The sequence below is a fragment of the Lycium ferocissimum genome, chromosome 10 (genome assembly GCF_029784015.1).
Source record: "Lycium ferocissimum isolate CSIRO_LF1 chromosome 10, AGI_CSIRO_Lferr_CH_V1, whole genome shotgun sequence".
NCBI classification, from domain to species: Eukaryota; Viridiplantae; Streptophyta; class Magnoliopsida; order Solanales; family Solanaceae; genus Lycium; species Lycium ferocissimum.
The window spans coordinates 60,660,195-60,679,735 of record NC_081351.1 but is presented as its reverse complement, the minus strand read 5'-3'; the positions used below and the strand labels follow the sequence as shown (position 1 = coordinate 60,679,735).

The following is a 19,541-nucleotide window of genomic DNA, read 5'->3' as shown; positions in this document are numbered from 1 at the left end:
AAAGACATGGAGCTTTGTAACAATCACGCGGAGGCCTCACTCGCCCCCGCCTTTTGACTGCGTAAGCATGAAACACAGTTCCCCCAGCAAAGGGACATCAGTACGAATAATGTACCGAGCATGTAAGGCAACTGAATATAACTGAAAGTCGTAATACTGAATATAAGTTGAGGAGTCAAGGATAATCTGAATATAACTTACCTTTTTGTGACTCCTATAACATGTAACACTATGAAAGTAGCCGGCCTTATCTAGTCTCGGCATGTACATAACTAAACTGTAAAATAGCCCCGCAGGCAATGGTGTAAAAGCCCCGAAGGCAAACTATGTAATAGCCCAGAAGGCAACTGTATAATAGCCCCGAAGGAAACTGTATCATAGCTCCGAATGCAAGAGTAACATAGCCCCGAAGGCAACTATTCTAATTTGTATATATACTCTATCTCAATAGCCAATCACAATAATATATAGACTGAAATGTACGCCCAACAAGCGACACACAATGATAAGCTATTAGTGATATACTAATGCTGGAAAAGAGATTTCAATTCTCATTTCGATAAGCTTGTTCGGATCTTCTTCGAAACTGGAATCATGCCAAGAAAAGAAAGGGAATAGCCTTTACATAGTTATTTTGACCATCATATTTCAAATTGTGTCACATAAAATGAAACACAATAAATATAACTTTTTTTTATAATACAATAAATATAGCTTTACTAAAATTATATCTAAACTTCCGGTGGTAACCCATTCACCTAATACTCCAAAGGCCTTTTTGTCTCTCCTGTGATCAACCTATTTTTAACGTCTCATGACTTGAGATTCCTTCACAAATTCCTCATCCCTTGAGTTTTGTACTTCATGCTCCATAGGTGATACCATCGTAATACTCTCACTTCCGAAATTGCACGGTTTGCCTTTCAAATGGGCTGGTCTTTAATTTCTACTCTTCAAAATCGCATTTATCATAAACTCTTTAAATGGGGGACATAACTTGTCGGATATTATGATGCAAAAATATAAATTTATGTCCCACGAAAAAGTTGCTCGCATTCAGAGGCAAAAGTTAAAAGACCAGCACAAAAGTGCGAATGACCCTCCAAACATAAAATCATTTTTTTGTGCGCTTTTGGGGGTGGTCTTTAATTTTTGCTTTTCGCTTAAAAAGGTGGCCGAAAATACCTCGAGATTCTGAGTTCGAAACCCCGCTCAGTCAAAAAAAAAAATTCGCAAGGAAAGGCTTTGCAAAAAGTATGTCTTATGCGTAGGGCTGTTCAAAACCGAACCGTAACCTATAACCCAACCGCAAAATAGGTTTATTGGTTTATTGGTATAGGGATATCGGATTAACGGATGGGGAACTGTTTGAACTTTTATAGCTAATGGCTTAACGGTGCGGGGTGCGGTTTCGTCATTCTCCTTATTGGTTTAGCCGTTAACCCGTTAAGAATTTTTACATTCACAAATATACCCGAGCGTATATATATTACATTTGGACTTTCTAGTAATTCCCACTTTTTACTTGGACTTCTTTACTTTCTTTCTTCTACTGGGCTATAGCTCTATAGTGGACTGTCAATCGCCAATTTCTCAATGTCATTAGCAGATTCATTTTTGAATATGAAGGTTCATTAAATTAGCACCACAGTTTATTATTCTAAAGCATACTCTATAGCTAGGTTGACAAATACATTTGTTTGCTAGCAGTTGTTTAACTGGATGCTTAAGTTCAATGGGATTTAAGGAAGTAAGAAGTCTGATCATTTTTTAATTCTTAATATGGGAAGAGGCTCCAGGTAGAGCCCTATATACCTTAGCTTGTTGATTAACCGATACACCGCTCATCTGATAATTACTAATCCGATAACCGATAAGCCAAATCGTTAAACGTAATTATCATCCGATCTACCCGGTAAGCAACCCGACTTATGCTGCAGACTTTGCCTTAAGGCAAAACTAAAAGCTGACTTATAAGGCAGCTGTCTCCGACAGACTTTTTGCAAAGGTAGTGGTTAGAACCTAGAACCTCGGTGTATTTTAGGCGAAAGACAAAAATTAAAGACCAGCGATTTGAGGAACAAAAATTAAAGACCACCCCAAACGAAGCACAATCGTGCAAATTGCCCACAAAAAATTGAATTTCAGGCTTGATGTACATATGGGCCACACACCAAATCCATAAAGGCCCTATTTGTAATTTTCTCTCTTTTTCACCAAAACCCTAATTTCCCTACATTATATATGGATGAGTTAAACCTTGTAAACCCTGACTTTCTGCTTCTACTTTCTTCCTGACAGGCAGAGTCCATATCTCTGGAAATTTTATGTTACGTGTCTATCTATTTAGTGTTCCAGATTTTAATGTAGTTATCCATTGTTTAGAGATTTCTATTTTATTTTTGGGAAAAAAGCAATGAAAAGAATGGGGGCTTCCTCTGATGGCATGAAATCTTTGAGAACTGAATTATCTATTTTGATGACAATTACAAGCATCTTTTCTGAGGACTCCCCCATTTCCATTTAAAGTTTTATGTGCTTCTTTTTGAAAAAAAAAAAAAAAGATGATTGATTTACGATTTCTTTTATTTATATTATTTCTTCCGTCCCAAAAAGATTGTCCTCTTTTGTCTTGACATAAAGTTTAAGAATTAAAAGAAGACTTTTAAAATGTATGGTCTAAAATAAGTATTAAATATTTGTGTAGCGGTAAATCATTTCATAAAGTTAAATTGTTTCAAAATATAGAAAAGAGATAATCTTTTTTAAACAGACTAAAAGGAAAAGAAGGACAATTTTTTGGGACAGAGGGATTAGTTCTTATCGTCTTTTTTTTTTCTTCTCTTTAAATTAACTCTTTGTAATTTGTTTTAAACTGTTGAGATGATGATCGCACTGGGCTCTGAACAGTTTGATAATAAACTGTATATTTTGATGGACAAATGCAGCCTAGAAAGCTACGTCTGATCACCTCTTCCACGATGCACAACTTTATTTTGTGAAACGCTATATTCGTATTGATTATTTTCAGTAATATCTTTTTCTAACATGAAATATTAAATAAATCTTTGGTTCAGATATCCCATAATTAACCGTTACCTCTCCTCAATTGAGGATAATAATATTGCGCTTCTCTTTAATGTAGAGATCTTTTGTTATTTGAAATCTTGAATAGACAGTTTTTAATCCCCTCAGACTTTTTTTCTGAGGTGATTAAAAACTATCTACTCAAGATTTCAAATAACAAAAGATTAGATTATATGCCAAAAAGTAAGTGTTAAATAATCACTTAAAAGAATTGCAAGTTTAGGATTGAAATACAAACATGAACTTTTCATGGCTCAAATAAACAACTCATGCTATAAACAAATTATAAAATTAGACATTGCTTTCCCAAAAGGAAAATTAAAGTGTTAAGTGAATATTTATAGAACCTCTGCTCCACCATTATTGGCCCTGTATGTTAAGAGCAAAAGTTTTTCTGAACAATAAAATTTGGAGGATAGATTCACAGTAATGTTAACAATTAACACTAACTGTAACTGGCAAGTGATTTATGTGAAATCTAAGACGGAGTATTATTTGCATAATTGCTTTTGAAAAGTAAATACGAATAGTTTATAGTTCTATAAATACGACTTGTTGTAAATAATTTTGTTACAAAAACATTAGGCTGATTATTGCTAGTAAAATAGACCGCGCAACGAAAAAATATACGCTTTGCGAAAGAAAACCACTTCTTTTCATATTCTTTTTCCTTCTCTATATTTTGTTACTTTTTTCATTCTTTTCGTATTCCTTGATCTCCCTCTCAATTCTCCATCCATAAATAGGCTCCTACTCTAGGAAATTTGCTATTTTTCTTCTGTGTTTTACTTTCTTTTTTTGCTTCTTTGTTCTTACTCTTTTCAACCTTTCTTTTCCTAAAGAAAAAAAAAAGGGTACACGATTGACTTTATCCTTTAAGTTTAGGAAATAATATCGACAATCTTTCATCACGGCTATCGTAAGCGTAAGTTGCAAAAAAAAAAAAAAAAAAAAAAAAAAAAAATAGAACATGACAAAAACAATTTTTGAAATGCCAATCATTAATATTTGCTCTTGACCGTAAAATCAGTATCCTAATTCACTTATAACTTATCCATGAACCAAGTAATAGCCATATGTACAAATGTGAAAATTTATCAGTAATCAGTGGTTATACCAAGTTAATAGATTCATGATGTATTTACATATAGAAGTTTAACATGATTAATAAAATGCATTCTCAGCTTGTTAAATCACCTAACTATAGTAAATTATATGATTTGGTGTAAACACCGAGGTATTTAGCGAGTGTGCAATACCACAATGATTATTGCTTATTCAAAACACATTTGAAATCTGAGATAGAAATACAATTGGAGCGCATGAGTTCTTGAGCTGCTGAATTTTAAAAGATACCTGTACGACTCTACACATATCTTGCACCTATAACAAAGCATAGAATGACCATTAGTTCAAACTTCAAATGAAACAAATAAGTAGGGATCTAGTAGCTCAGTTGGTTGGCTACTTGAACTTTCACCTTGTTGGTGAGGGTTCGAATCCCCACATTGTAATCCCCTCCCCATTTCCCCTTCCCCTACCCCCTATGTAATAAAAACAATTTTAAAAAAGAATGAAACAAATAAAAAGATTTACACTTTATAAGAGTTTAGGCTGAAAACAAAAAAGGGATGAAATCCACTTACCCATATCAAAGCAAGCTGAAAGATAAGTTTGTATATATAGCATGTTCAAGATTTACTGCTAGAAAACTGTTACACCTTGGAAAACTTTCTGTTGATGCACAGTGAATAGACTAACGAAGAGCACGAAGTATACGGTATTTCAATAGGTAAAGAATGACTTTTGATGACCCTAAGTAAGATTTCAAAGACACTCGATATTAGACGAGAAAGTTTGTTAAGAGAAGGCAAGGCATATGATATGTATCGGAAGAGATTTACGAGTAACAAGTTAATGATGATTTAACGATGCTTTGGAGAAGAGTTATAACGTCCCTTAGATGGTTAATGAGATGATAAACCAATGTCAAGAAGGTTCCATAAGGATTGGAGATCAAACGAGTCGACGAGAACGAGTTCGGAATGACTGGGCATTATACGGCCAAACATATTGGCCGTATAAAACATACGGACCGTATGTTGGTCCGTAGAAGTTAGTCGGGACAGATTTGAGTTATTTAATAAGGGATCCAAGTTTCATTTTATTTCATTTCCCTTTCATCCACTTCTCTCTAGAATATCTATCTACATTTCTCCTACAAGATTTCAAGAGATATTAGTGTTCAACTTCATCAAACCAAGTGAATCAAGTATAAGAAACCCATTAAAGTTCATCCAAGACAAGAATCCAAGTGAAGGTGAAACTAGGGTTTTGCTCAAGTGAGGTGTTTGCACCCAAGGTTCATTCCTACACCATTTAAGGTAAGTTTTATGATATTTCCATGTTGTTTAAGGTATTTGAAAGTTGAAACACTTGGATTGTAAAAGGATATAGAAATGGGTCATGAATGTGGGAATAATGTCACTTTTGAGTAAATGTTTGGATTGAGTCATGATTCTTGATACATTATGATTATAATCATGTTATAAATGATATTGAGAACATGGAATAGACATTGTATATGAACGAACGTAATCGTGTGATATGACCACGAATATGGATAATTGGAAGTGAATTGAGAAGTAAGGATAATGTAGGTGAATAAAGGCTATTGTTACAATATTGTGAATGTTATTATAGATGTTTGGGAGTTGATATGTGATATGGAGGAAGTCGTATAAATAAAGGAGATCTTTGTCCGATTTTCTCTAGCTTTAGTCATGTATGCTAAGTCATCGATTTCCTAATGATAGTATAACTCTAATGAAGGTAGAAACGTGAGCATTGAAGAAGCACGTGCAAGTGATAGAATAGTTGAACGAAAAGGTATGTAAGGCTAATCCTTCTTTCATAAGGCATGGTTCTTTGGCCAAATATCTATTCTTCTACGAGCCTATGATATCCTCCAATGATTCTAATTCTAAAAGCTACTAAGCTCATGATCCTCGATATGTTACGATTGTATGAAGTTCCTTATATGATGAGTAACCCTCTAGGGTTAGATGTAATGAATGACGATAGTAATGATGCTAAAGATGCTTATGAGCTTTATGTATGTGTGCCTATGTGTGGCTACTATGAAACCCCGAGCTTATATGGCCGGGTAGAATGTATAAATAGAATATATGTATATATATATATATAAAATGCGCGCGCGCCACTGCAGTTGGGTACGGACAACCCTGAGCCTTGGTAGGGCCAGGTATGTATGACACTGAGCCTTGGTAGGGCCAGGTATGTGAAACACCGAACCTTCGTGGTCGGGTATGCTATGTAAATGCTATGTATATGATATCAATATGAGTACGAATATGCTAAGTATACGCAATATATGTGATATGTATATGATACAAATATGAGTATGAATGGAAATACGACTACGAATACGAATATGGATATGGAATGTAAATGAGTACGGATACGAATACGGATATGAATGTATGTACACGGATACGCAATAGAAATGGAATGTCCCTATGAAAAGCAAGTAAGTGTTATGACGATGATATCGTTATCTCCCATCCTATGCTATTTCATATGTTGTCTATTATGCTTTCATATTGATGTTGATCATGCTTTACATACTCGACATTCTTCGTACCGACGTCCTTTTGTTTGTGGACGCTGCGTCATGCCCACAGGTGGCCAGGGAGACAGGCTTGATCCATAGCTATATTCCTCAGGGACTACATAGCGGAGTTCCATTTCATTCGGAGCTACAGCTATTGGTACTTATTCTTTTGTGTACATAATTATAGGCACGGCGGGGTCCTGTCCCGCCTATATGATATAACATATTCTTCTTAGAGGCTCGTAGACATGTGTATATGGTTAGATGTGTTTGGCCTTGTCGGCCTATATTTTGGGATATTATCTTGTTAGCCTCACCGGCTTATGTACATTTATATGGGCATAGTTGCTAATGATGATATAAATGAATTGTCGCCCAATGGGATTATTATGATGATGAATGAAAAGTATGATTTAGCTATGTGACTCACCTAGATGTAATGTGAAAGTATGTTAAGAGGTGCCCGGGTGGGTTAGCACCGGGTGCCCGTCGCGGCCCTCCGGTTGAGTCGTGACAAAAACCCTTTGAAACTCCATGCTTAAGAATGGAGTCTTCCCATTTTCCATACTAATTGAAAGAATGTGTTTGTGCTGATATTTCTGCGTAGGCTTTCCTATTCAAAATCAAACGGTTATGCGAGTAACAACAGCACATTTTTTTGTGCGGATTGCCCTTCAAAGGCACTGGTTCTTAATTTTGTCCTTCACCTAATACCCGAGATTCTGCGTTCGAATACCAGCCCAGTAAAAAAAAAAAATAAAAAAAAATAATTCGCAAGGCAGAGTTTTGAATGCAAAACTCTACCAACTCTGCCTGAGGCCTACCTTTGCTACAAAACTCTGTCTTGCGGTTTTTTTTTTTTTTTTTTTGACTGAGCCAGGTTCGAACCCTTTACCTCATGGTATTAGAAGAAAAAAATTAAAGACCACCAGTTTGAGGGCAAAAAATTAAAGACCAGTGCCTTTGAAAGTCAATCGTGCAAATGACCCATAAGAGCAAAGGTGAATCTTTATGGGCAAGCAAATACTCAAAAATTAATGGGCAAGTAAATACCCAAAAATTAATGGGTAAGTAACTGCACAATATGCCATGTAGTTGTTGCAAAACATTTCATTCATCTTTGGAAGTAAAAACTTAAGCACATTTACTATAGTAAACTGTGTTAATGAGTAATTGTTAAGTTTTTTCACATAGCACATAAATGGCAAAAGTTAGGAAAAAGGCTAAAAAAAAAAGGAGAAAACAGATAAATATCATTGGTGGTCATAGAGAGGTGCCACATGACCTTCTCTATGCCTAGCTTTATATTATATACGGAAAAGGCTTCAATATGCCATCGAACTATCGAAAATGGCTCATTTATGTCACTCGTCAATAGTTTGGCTCATTTATACCATCGAACTATCGGAAATGGCTCATTTATGCCACTCATCAATAGTTTGGCTCATTTATGTCATCGCTTGTTACCAAAATGACTCATCCATGCCATTTTTCAGTAAACTCCGATTTTACAATACCAGCTATGGCACGTGACCTCCAACTAGATTATGGTTGTGGGTCGGTAGGGTGTACGGGTCGGATTTTTTTATTAATTTGAGATTTAAAATCGGGTTGGTTTAATTAAACGATATAGACCTCTAATTGGAGGCCACGTGTCATATATGGTATTATAAAATCGATGTTAATGAAAAATGACATGGATGAGTCATTTTGGTAACAGGCGATAGCATAATGAGTCAAATTATTGATGAGTAGCATAAATGAGCAATTTCCGATAGTTCGATGGCATAAATAGCCAAACTATTGACGAGTGGCATAAATGAGTCATTTTCGATAGTTCGATGGCATATTTGAGTCTTTTCCGTATTATATATAGATATAGATTTAAGAGAAATGAAGTTGTGTCAAACTTATACAGAAAATTAAATACTATACCCCTCTTTTGGAAGGGAAACAATATTTTCCTTTTTTATTTTTTTTTATTTTTATAATGCTTCAATAACTTACTTTAACACTCACACGGAGAGTAAACGCAGAGAGCAGTATTGCTATGAACTATTAGGGTAGTTTGGTTGATAAACAAGTAATATTACAATTATAATGTCGAAATTATAATATAATAAACAATGATAATTTAGTGAATATTCTTTTATAAGTAGATTTTGATTCATTGAGCTAAAACGAAATATAAAAGTATAACATAATGTGTTTAATTTTACACTAAATAAAGTAGGACAAACTTTAGTTGCCAAAACAAAAAAAAATGTAGGACAGACTTTTATTTCTAATTATAACCTAGCCTTTTAAAAAGATTTTAGAAGAATTGAGCTTTGGAGATGCACTTCTGTGATTTTGGTCTTTTCCGGGATTAATATTTCAAGGGTGTTATCCCTCATTGAGTGGTATAAAAATAATACCACAATTAAAGTATAAATAATCTTGGGATTGTTAATCTTGGAATCAAATATTTTATCCCACAATGGTTATCCATTGTTTCACAAACCAAACGATCCTATATTGTTAAGAGAAGTTTTCAGATGTTCTGTTGCAAAAACGACCCCTCGAGTTTCAATCGCAAACAACGCAACATGGAATGACAATTCAACTGTAAATACGACTTCACACACAAAAAGTCTTGATCAAATTTCATCTTACTATTTCCTTCAAAATTTATGTGATCTAACAATAGGGATTATTCCTGGAATTAACGCACAGGGGATGAAAAGAAGATTACAACAAAATACACAAAAAATCCGGCTAAAAGAATACCAGCATAAACTAAATTCTGAGAAGATTGCACAGGAAGCTTGTATTCAATACTGCAGCATTTCATTTTCTCCCTCTCAGAAGCCAAAATATGTTCCACATACCTGAAAAATAGATATTGAACAATCAACAACATAAGAAACTAAAACAAAATTCCTAATTAAAAAGGGATAAAAATTTCAGGTGTAACTTACTGCTGAGTGAAAATGGAACTTTGCAAGATATCTGAACTGTTCGAGTGTGCTTCTTGCAAGCGATGATCATATAGTAGGGAAGACAATTCTACGAGTTGTTCCTCGAGGCTCTGTTATTTGATGAAGTCAGGAGATGCCATTTACAAAATTCTAGAACTAGATTTACTAAGTAGAGGAAAAGAAATTACTTACATCCAAGTATTTTTCTAGACGATCAACTAACTCATGGGGGAATGGTTCAGGTAAGTTGGTAGTCTTTTTATAGAACTTTTCCAGCCATAATTCAGTGCTTGTTTTGTTCTTTTTACCCTTTACTGGTTCACCAAGTGGAGTCTTAAGATGTTCTGCAGCAAAAGCTTGTACAGCCTGGGAAAAAAGATGGACGGATAAATACAGGTTAGAACAAAAAAGTTAGTGAATGACAACTAAAAGTACCTCTGATGTCTCCCTGATCCGGTGAAGGGCTGAATCAACACGTGCATATATAGTGTTCCTCTGCAGGTGATGGTAAATGATGGAAGTTTAGTTCATACGAGTTACAATCAAATCTACATCGTGTAGAAATTGTAAAGCAAATAGCGAAGAGCATGACAGACCAGGGCGACATCCTTGAGCAATTGACTGACTTGTGAAGTGTTAGAGAATGGTCCAAATGGGTGGCAACCTGTTGCCCAGAGCCAATTTACAACAGGCCTTTCATGCACATGAGAAGCCTTTTCATATGGAGCACTCAACCCACCCACAACAGAAGCCAGCCCTGCCAATATATGTTGTTGGGCTAGCATTGGAATAGCATGCCTTCTCTCTATTTCTGAAACATAGCTGTCAAATACCAACAGGGAGAAAGTAAAGATCCCCGAACCAGATGCATGCAAGGAGAATAACCATCAGATAACATTTAATGGAAGGTTTGTAAGTTCACCTAATGAAATAATTTGAGAGATTATCTTCTTTTACCACACTTTGTGTTTCTCATAGATGTAATAAGACTTAAAACACCAATCATAAGAATGCCTCTGATGAACAGACAAATAGTCAAGAGAAAATGCATGCAAAATCTTTTAGATGCCTAAAGGCCGAATACAGGAGAACATGATCAATGACATTTCCTCTATACTCGCTTTCTGTATTCAATCCAATTAGCAGAAATGTCAGGCTATTCAATCCAATTAGCATAAATGTCGGGCTGGTTGGAGATCAAAAGTCATTGATCTCCTGTTGAGTAAATTTGTTATCAGGGTCTTTCAGCTTCTATTGGAATACTCTAATAAGAATGGTCGCAACATCAATTGCAAATACTAAACTTAGTTTACTAGATTCTAATTTATTTTTTTATTTTTTTTGAAACTGGTAACTTAGTTTACTAGATTCTAATTTATTTAAGGCCAGGAAGAAAGAACCAAGGAACTACTGCTACCTCCATAGGAAGAGGCTGCTGCAGTTAAAGTCTATGTTGCTCGGACTCTCCAAAAATGCACTACTTTTGGAGGATCCGACATGCACCCGGTGGGAATTGAAGAGTCCGACAAAGGAAACTGATAGCAATCTCCTTCCCCAGATAGATTAAAAGTTCCATGATTGTAGTATAAAGTAGAAAGTCATACTGAAGGACATGACAACAAACAAGATAAATAAGGCAATGAAAACTGAGTAAAAACTTTACTTACCTCAAAGGTATCTTATCATTCTGATGTTGGAGTACGATAACTACATCTTTACTTGTCCAAACAAGACTTTCATCTTCCAACATCAGATGTTTATCCACATCAGCTAAAGATAGAACAAACCTGTAAACAAGGAGGAGAGTGTTAGAGCATCAAAATAATGGTCTTTTATTGCACAAAGTATTTTTAGAAGAGTGAGAGCTAGATTGGAAATTGGATGTCTTCCAACTCCTAAAAAGGCACTCTTGTTCAAAATGGCAGTAATAGGAGATAAAATCTGCTGGAATTTGCGCTTGGATCTATATTTATAAATTCATTGCAAAACTTGGAGTCCTTTTTCATCTTGTTGGGGGATTTATATGTCAGTGAAAAATGTAGAGAACTTCTAGGGTAGATAACCTGATTTATTGAATATTGAATGAAGATAAGTCTAGATGGAGCGGAAGGGGTGGTGAGGATTCATATAGCCGAGCCCAACTAGCTTGGGATTAAGGCTTAGTTGGTTTTGTATCCATTCATTGTCAAACAAACAGAAGAAAAAGATCAAACTTCAAAAGAAATAATCAGATCAGCGAAATAGAAGAGAGTCAGTCAGACAGATGTATCAAAGACAATGCGTTGTTGGCATTTCTGAAATATATCATCCAATAATTCAGCAATCCAATTGCTATAAGTCAACTATGTAAAAATGGAACAGCATGCAGTACAAGTTTGTTTTCATTCATTAATCTTAATACTACAGGCATAACAATATACTATTATTGCTATCGATGAAGTCCGATATCACAGACCAATTCAATTTAATGCAAAAGCATCTGATGAGCGTATCTAAACATTGAGTGCAAAAGGTAAAAAGGTTCATTCCATAAACTACACGAGCTCCTGAAGATCTAAGACAAGTCTTTTAGCAGAACTAGTCATTGGTCACTGAGCAAAGAAAGCTGCTAATCAGCACTATCAATTTAGCTCCCAAGGCTATGATCAAGAGCGCAGTGGTTAGGTGCATGTCACGGGTTCGAACCCTCGAACAGACAAAAAACTTGGTATTTAAGTGGAGAAGGGTAGAGGAGTGGCCCCATTATTCACCGAGTATCTAACCTTGCGCCACTGGTCCTTGGCAATTTCTCGGTTATAAAAAAATAGCACTACTGATTTCTATAGGGTTATTTCTGATGTGCTTATTCAGTATCAGAAGGCAATGTCAAACATCAGAGAGGGGGAAGAGGAGGGGGGAATCAATACAGCAGTTTTAAGCAATCCACTACAGGCATGAGATAAAAGGTTGTTGCACTCACACTGGAATGACTCTGGTACCATATGTGCGGTGCAGACCTCCTTGTTTCTTCTTTTCTACTGTTCTTTTCTTCTCCTTTTTTCGGTTCTGGTTATAAGTAGCCCAGATAGGTTTATGTTTTAGTACAGAATCAGTTGTACCATCACTCTCATCCATCCAGTGCTAGAAAGAAGAAAACAGATCTAGAACAATCAGGCATAGGGATAAAAGGTATATGTATGAGCAACGGATAAATATTGATACAAGCCACATAGGTGTATTTTGCAGAATATTTGTGATGCAAGGAAATGGAGAAACCAACCTGGCGGAGGAAAAATTTACTTGAGAGTGAAGGGTCAGACATCTCAAGTAAACCGGCAGCAAGCACATCAGCAGATCGTTCCATCTCCTGCATTTGTCAATGCATAGAGAATTATGTTATAATAAACTCCAAATGACCAATCTGACAGAAACACCGGAAGACCAGAACAAACAAGTAAATGAACACAAAAATAATAGAGACATCAGATAACCAACACAAACTAACAACCCCTGCAGATGTGGGGAAAAGGAGATGTCAGTAACAGACTGATTATAAAAGAGATGTCAGTAACAGATACACCATTTGCTTACTGAAACAATCTGAAGACCCTTTTCTCACATATACTCCTAATGCATTTCACATCCAATTGCATTTATTATCTCAAATGGCAAGCAACATAGAAAAAGAGAAATGGAAAATCAGGAACCACCTCTCTAAGGATCGCACCATCAAGATATGTCTTTGTATGTACATGGAAACGTCCATCCTTCTTTGTTTCTTGAAGGGAATGACCACGCATGGCTTTTGAAACTGCTATAGCCAATTTCTCATGGCGATGCAAAGCATGTGAACCTCCAATCATCATTACTTCCTGTTCTTTGTGAAGCATTTTCTTCACCTGAAGGTCAAAAACTAAAAGTTCATAATTCATGTCCAGCCCTGGTTCCATCTAAATTTAAGATTTTGTTCTGTTGGGTACCATCTAAATCTAATGAAAAATTATCAGAAACCTTTTATACTTCTTGTCAAAAAAAAAAAAATATCGCTTAATTTAATCATTAAGAACGGGATTAATACCTCAAGAACAAAGTACCAGGTTTTTTCCTCTCCCCCCCTCTTTTGATAAGTAACGAAGTAGCAGTCTTTAAAATGACATATGCTACCAGTAAGCAGTGATGCCAAGTATATTAAGAAAGTAAGTATCCACTTCATCAAAATCTGAAAGCTTTACAAGTAGTTTACAGAAGAAACAGAATTTGAAGCCTCCTCAACATTTAGTGCAAAAGCAACAATATTTCAGCTCAGTAAATGAAACAAAAGACCTATCAACCACCCAAGTCACAGGGTACACAGAAAAGCATCACAAGATACAAGGATAATGTGGTAAGAATTTTACCTCCCCTTCTATTGCTCCAACATCAAGACTATAGTTATTGCCCCTTGCCATGATATTGAAGCGATTATGATTTTGAAGGACAATGATAGGGATAAGCAACCTTGTTGTCATATCGACAGTTTCAAACCTGATAAATACATGATAAAAACACTAAGATTGTATTCAAAGAAAGAACAAAGTTCATCTATCGCTGCTACAAATATAAGCGCAGAGGAAGCAGGGGACAGGAACATTCTCCATAATTATCCCATATCACAAAAATAAACAGATCTAATCCTAACGATGGTATCTTCAAAAGTATGCAAAGCAACAGGTAGATCTGCAATTGCCAATTTTTCTTCCTTTTAAATGCTATGAGACATAAACTACTCGGGATAAGAGTTCAAGAATCAAATACATGCTTAAACACTTATCAAGTGTCTTCAAAATCATGATAACTATCATCAAAAGTAAGCAAAATAGTTTTACCTTATGTGAGGAAAGAAAAGACTTTACCTAACATCCGGAGCTATTACGTGTTCAATGGTGGTTGCAACTAGAGAGGCAAGCTGACCAACAAAAATATCATGAGCAGCATGCTCAGTTACTACACCCGATCCTTTGTGAAACACAACATTTCGCAAACGAGGCAATGATCTGGAACTAATGCTTCCTTCTTCAGTTTCGATCTTTCCATAAGTGCAAGGACCTGCTGAGAGGTCAACCACAACAAACCTGAAATGATAATGCCAGGAATCTCAAACTTCTGTATGACATGTTTTTTGATTAATCGGTGTGATATTTAAGAAGGGGAGCCTTGGCGTAACTGGTAAAGTTGTTGCCATGTGACCAAGGTCACGGGTTCAAGCCGTGGAAACAGCCTCTTGCAGAAATGCAAGGTAAGGCTGCGTACAATAGACCCTTGTGGCCCGGCCCTTCCCCGGACCCCGCGTATAGCGGGAGCTTAATGCACCGGGCTGCCCTTTGGTGTGATATTTAAAAATATTATTCAACCACATAAACTATATGGCATTTGAACAATATAAGAGATCTAAAAACAAATTAAGGAAGACCAAAAAGGAAGTCAAATTTTCCAGACCACTAGACAGTCATACGAAGAAAGTGAGATCGGCTACGACTTTTCGCAGAGTTTAAACATTTAACTCTAAGTTACAGAAAACCCATCACCTTTTACCTCCGCTACTTGGAAGGACTGACGGTACAGAGGTACATTAAGACAAAGAAAGAAATTAATCATCAGCTTTTTATGCCACATAATCAACCCACAGCAGAGGTATTAAAAGTTAAAACTGTAGAAGTCTATGCAATTCACAAATAACATGTAAAAGAAAATAGGATGCTAGGGTAAAAGATAAACATTTGATTCCACTATGGCGTCAATCTTGGGTCAGAAATCAATTAGCATATGAAGGCAGACCAAAGGTGCTATACTATTATCCAACTAGAGGACGCTCTGTAATTATCTCGTGTAAAGGGCACAGTTTGTTATCCGCTCTCAGTAGAAACTAAAATAACTATTTCTGTATCTATGTAACACAGGAGATAAAACCAACAATACCTGCCGGAGGCAAGCCAGACTTGAGAAGCACCCCCTCCATTATAACGATATCGATATATGTAATCTCCTTCTTGTTTTTTCATCTCTTCCTCATTAAGTTGTGTAATTCTGCCATACATTAAACTGTCCAGGTCAATGTGCTTGTTCCTCGGATCCAATCTTACCTGCAGTGAAGTTTCCATGATAACAACAATCAGTTAATCAATGTCCCTATTCAACACTCAGAAAAAGAAAACTGAGTGAAGAAGGTTTGAAGTCAGATGTAATGGATTAGTGTGCAACAACTGACTTCTCGATGAGGATGAACAGCAATCAAAGTTAATTAAGAAATAGAAAACTGAATTTCTTTTTAACAAATATTATGACACAAAGTAAACCTGAACACTTAGTATCCTTCAGTAATAAAATCAAACAATTCAGAGCAATAAGAATTTGATGGTAAAGTTTGCTACACAGACCTTATCAAAGTTAACAATAAAGATTACAGTAGGCCAAGGTCTATCCATCTCTTCAGCTGACTGTCCCCAACTCTCAAGATCAAACAGGTAAGAGTAAAGCTTCTGAAATTCTGGTTCCACAGCAGTTGCCTCAACTTCAAAAAGGGGAACTTCCCTTCCAAAATCAGTCTACAAATCACAAACAGGGTTGAAATTTGATTTTCATTTCATGAACTAGAAACTTAAAGTAGGAGAATCTAAGACAAATTCAGAGTTGAGATTCTCTGGTACAGTCACCTCTCTTGCATTTCCAGCAGGCACCATCGCTGCCTTAAGTGCTTTCTCCAAGGCTATTAGTTCTGGCTGCCCAGCCTGCAGCAGCAAGTGACACGAGAATCACAACAGTAACCAAAAAGTATTAGCACCAACCATTCCATTTTCATCTTCTAAACATCTTTCAGAGTACTCCAAACATCTCTTTTTTTTTTTTTTTGGCTCAATAATTACTCCAAACATCTAATTCTTTGTTGATTATATTTTTTAGCTAAGGGACACCAAACATATAATTAATAGCAAGGACTATATACATTTCCAGTTGAGGACTCCTTCTCCATTTGTCTGATAAAGGACAACTTTTCTCTCATCCGAATCCCCATCTAGTGAACTACTACTATGCTGCAACCCCAAACTACCACAAATCACTATTGGAATACGAAAAAGAAATTAGAGTTTTCACCTTATTGCAAGGACTAAGCCATAATCCCAGTTCAAAAACCTCACCAAATTATGCCCATCTGAATTCTATCTAGTGGTGAAATTTCAAATTTATCTTTCACACAAGACTCCTCAATATCCTTGGTATTAGAATCTTGTTCCCTAAGAACAACGGACTCCAAGCCGATATTGTCTAATTAATCATTTTGCCGCATAAGATTGAAGGAACAACAGAAATATTGCTACCATTTCTTCAAAAGAATCATAGGAAAGTAACCAACAGTGAGAAAACAGTAATCATGACCATAGTGTAGCTCTAAGCAGAATTAGAAGAGATCTCCAACCATAACAAGCAAACAACCACGATTCTAAAAGCACCATGGCAATATGGTACAAGTATATATCAGAGAAGGAAGGAAGCTCACCGGGAATGTATTATATACAATGTGATGCTCAATATCAAGTGGCTGGCCCGTCTCCAAACACGAGGGCCTATGAGTTGGGAAGCTGACTTTCAGAAACTCCTCCAACTTCGGAGAATCTAATGTGTACCTATAGCCTCCATCGCCACTAAAACCAACAAGAACTATGTTGACTTCAAGAGGGACTTGAAATGGAACCTGTACAATACTAACACGATTAGGCATCTGAACAGAGCTTTTATATGAAGAGAATTTGAAAAAGTAAATAGCCTGCATTAGGACCTCAAGTTTTCAATTTTCTGGCCCCGAGGTTCGCCAATAGCCTATTACTCCCTCCGTCCCAAAATAAATGTCGTTTTAGCAAAAAACAAATTGTCCCAAAATAACAGTCGATTTAGGAATTCAAGACAAAGATTAGTACATTTTTCCTACTATACCCTTATATTGAAGAACTACTTCTTCTTAATAGTGCTCAATTCTCAAGAAACATATAATAAATAGGGGTAACTTAGTAAACTATACCTTGTATTTATTGTTTTTCTTAATGGGCGGGAAAACTGAAAAGAGCTAAAACGACACTTATTTTGGGACGGAGGGAGTATCTATTTCTCTCGTCAATGAACAGATAGATCAATTTACGGGCCAAGTCACAGTGCTAGCAGCTACATCACACTAGTAAAAAATTTAAAATCTGAATATATTGGACTTTTGAGTTGACTGATTGACCAAATAGAACAAAAGCAATTACAGTCATTATTAACGTGGATTTACAAGATTCAAAACACATAAAAAAAATAAAAAATAAAAAAATAAAAATTGGGAGGATTCCAGTCAAATTTAATACGAACTTGGAACTAATTTGACCAAATTACCAATCTAGTTTAAGCAGTGAGACAGCAAGCTGATAAAAATCACAACTTTTTCATGAAATTTGCAATAAAAATGATGATATAGTCGAAAATAAATACACCCTCCGTCCCAAGTCTGAGATTCTGAGATTCGAACAAGTCTTTCTTTGACTGTAATTTTTTCATTTATCTTGTAAATATTTTGAATTATGTAGTTTCCAAATATGTAAAATTTTATTTTGAAAAGCTTAAAAAGATTCCATAGCCGAATTCACGGTTAAAATTAAAGTGTTTGACTCTCGAAATTCAAAATGCGCCATATAAATTGGGAGAGAAGAAGTATGTAATTAAAATTGAATTGAGGAATGTTAAGATGTACCTCGGCACGAGAATGAAGCATTTGACGAACTTCGGATCGAACGTTGTCTTTAACGTCTTGAAAAGCTCCATGATGCCACTGTTGTTGATGACCTGGATCTCTCCGATACGCTCCTTGTGGTGCTGATTCGGACAGCAGACTCAGTAGTGCAACTAGTATTGCTATGCACAAACAGCAGCTTGTTATTCGAATCATCTCTATTTTATATTTCTGTCAAAGGTGTAGCATTTGAAAGCACAGAGTTGTGTTCTCCGGTGGCCGGAAATGTTTGACCTTTTCAGTGAGGTTAATCAAATTTCACAAGTCTATTTTACGTTTTCTTTACTGTTGTGTGAATCTATACGGGCCAGACGGGTCTCCTCAAGCACTCAAGCCTGTCGCCCGATATGGCTTTGAGCAAGGCCCAATCATGGTATTTGCATTTTTGTGCAGATTGTCCCTCAAAGGCACTGATCTTTAAGTTTTGTTCCTCAAATTCCTGGTTTTTAATTTTTGTCCTTAGCCTAATACCATGAGGTTTGAGGTTCGAATCTCGACTTGGAAAAAAAAAAATTCGCAAGGCAGAGTTTCGTAGCAAAATTAGACCTTAAGGCAAAGTTTTGCAAAATTTCAATTGAGTAAACAAAAAAAAATTACCTTATGTAAACCTCTACCTTAAGGTAGAGCTTTACCTTATGCCTGAAGGCAAAACTCTGTCTTAAATTTGAAGGCAAAACTTTACCTTAAATTTACCTTATGCCTGAAGGCAAAACTCTGCCTTAAGTAGAGTTTGCACTCAAACTCTATCTTTTCAGGGAGAGTTTCACTGCAAACTCTACTTAAAGCAGAATTTGAAACTCTGTCTGAAGGTAGCAAAATTCTGTCTTGCGAATCCAAACTCAACCTTGCAAATCTTTTTTAAATTTTTTGACTGAATGGGGGTTCGAACTCGGAACCAAGGGGTTTTTAGCGAAGGGCAAAAATTAAAGACCACCAATTTAAGGGGCAAAAATTAAAGACCACCCCCGAATAAGGGCAATCGAGCAAATTGCCCTTGTAAAAATAGCACGGGTTGGCCACTTTTTGGGTTTATAATTGAAAATTACTTAGCGTTTATCAAGGTAGAATTTTGGGGAAATAACTCATA

The 19,541-nt window shown here is 36.0% G+C and overlaps 1 protein-coding gene, 1 long non-coding RNA gene and 2 other non-coding genes across 6 annotated transcripts in view; 3 read left to right on the top strand and 1 right to left on the bottom strand.

Moving 5' to 3' along the window:
* LOC132034451 (uncharacterized) overlaps window positions 1-3,080 on the top strand; it is a 43,415-nt gene extending 40,335 nt beyond the window's left edge. Inside the window, exon 2 of the long non-coding RNA XR_009409102.1 lies at window positions 2,302-3,080. This is a non-coding gene — a long non-coding RNA (uncharacterized LOC132034451). The remainder of the gene's footprint in view (window positions 1-2,301) is intronic.
* On the top strand, window positions 2,435-2,509 carry LOC132035679 (small nucleolar RNA R66). Its single transcript, XR_009409399.1, has one exon. It is a non-coding gene; the product is annotated as a small nucleolar RNA R66 (small nucleolar RNA).
* Window positions 2,880-2,970, top strand: LOC132035712 (small nucleolar RNA snoR118). The gene has a single exon (XR_009409428.1). It is a non-coding gene; the product is annotated as a small nucleolar RNA snoR118 (small nucleolar RNA).
* Window positions 3,081-9,356: 6,276 nt separating the features above from the next.
* Window positions 9,357-18,797, bottom strand: LOC132034449 (uncharacterized). 3 transcript variants are annotated; one of them, XM_059424804.1, is made up of 17 exons: window positions 18,416-18,796; window positions 17,192-17,386; window positions 16,350-16,424; window positions 16,074-16,241; window positions 15,616-15,779; window positions 14,553-14,771; window positions 14,058-14,184; window positions 13,371-13,559; window positions 12,941-13,027; window positions 12,641-12,801; window positions 11,349-11,468; window positions 11,099-11,227; window positions 10,278-10,503; window positions 10,117-10,176; window positions 9,874-10,047; window positions 9,682-9,791; window positions 9,357-9,591 (listed from the first exon to the last, which is right to left on the bottom strand). In XM_059424804.1, exons 1-17 carry the CDS (start codon window positions 18,608-18,610, stop codon window positions 9,426-9,428), a joined length of 2,565 nt encoding a protein of 854 aa, XP_059280787.1. In that variant the 5' UTR covers window positions 18,611-18,796; the 3' UTR covers window positions 9,357-9,425. The 3 variants fall into 3 exon arrangements, with proteins under 3 accessions (XP_059280787.1, XP_059280789.1, XP_059280788.1); XM_059424806.1 differs by lacking the exon at window positions 13,371-13,559 and having other exon boundaries at window positions 18,416-18,797; XM_059424805.1 differs by lacking the exon at window positions 11,099-11,227 and having other exon boundaries at window positions 18,416-18,794.
* Between the last annotated feature and the right edge of the window lie 744 nt (window positions 18,798-19,541).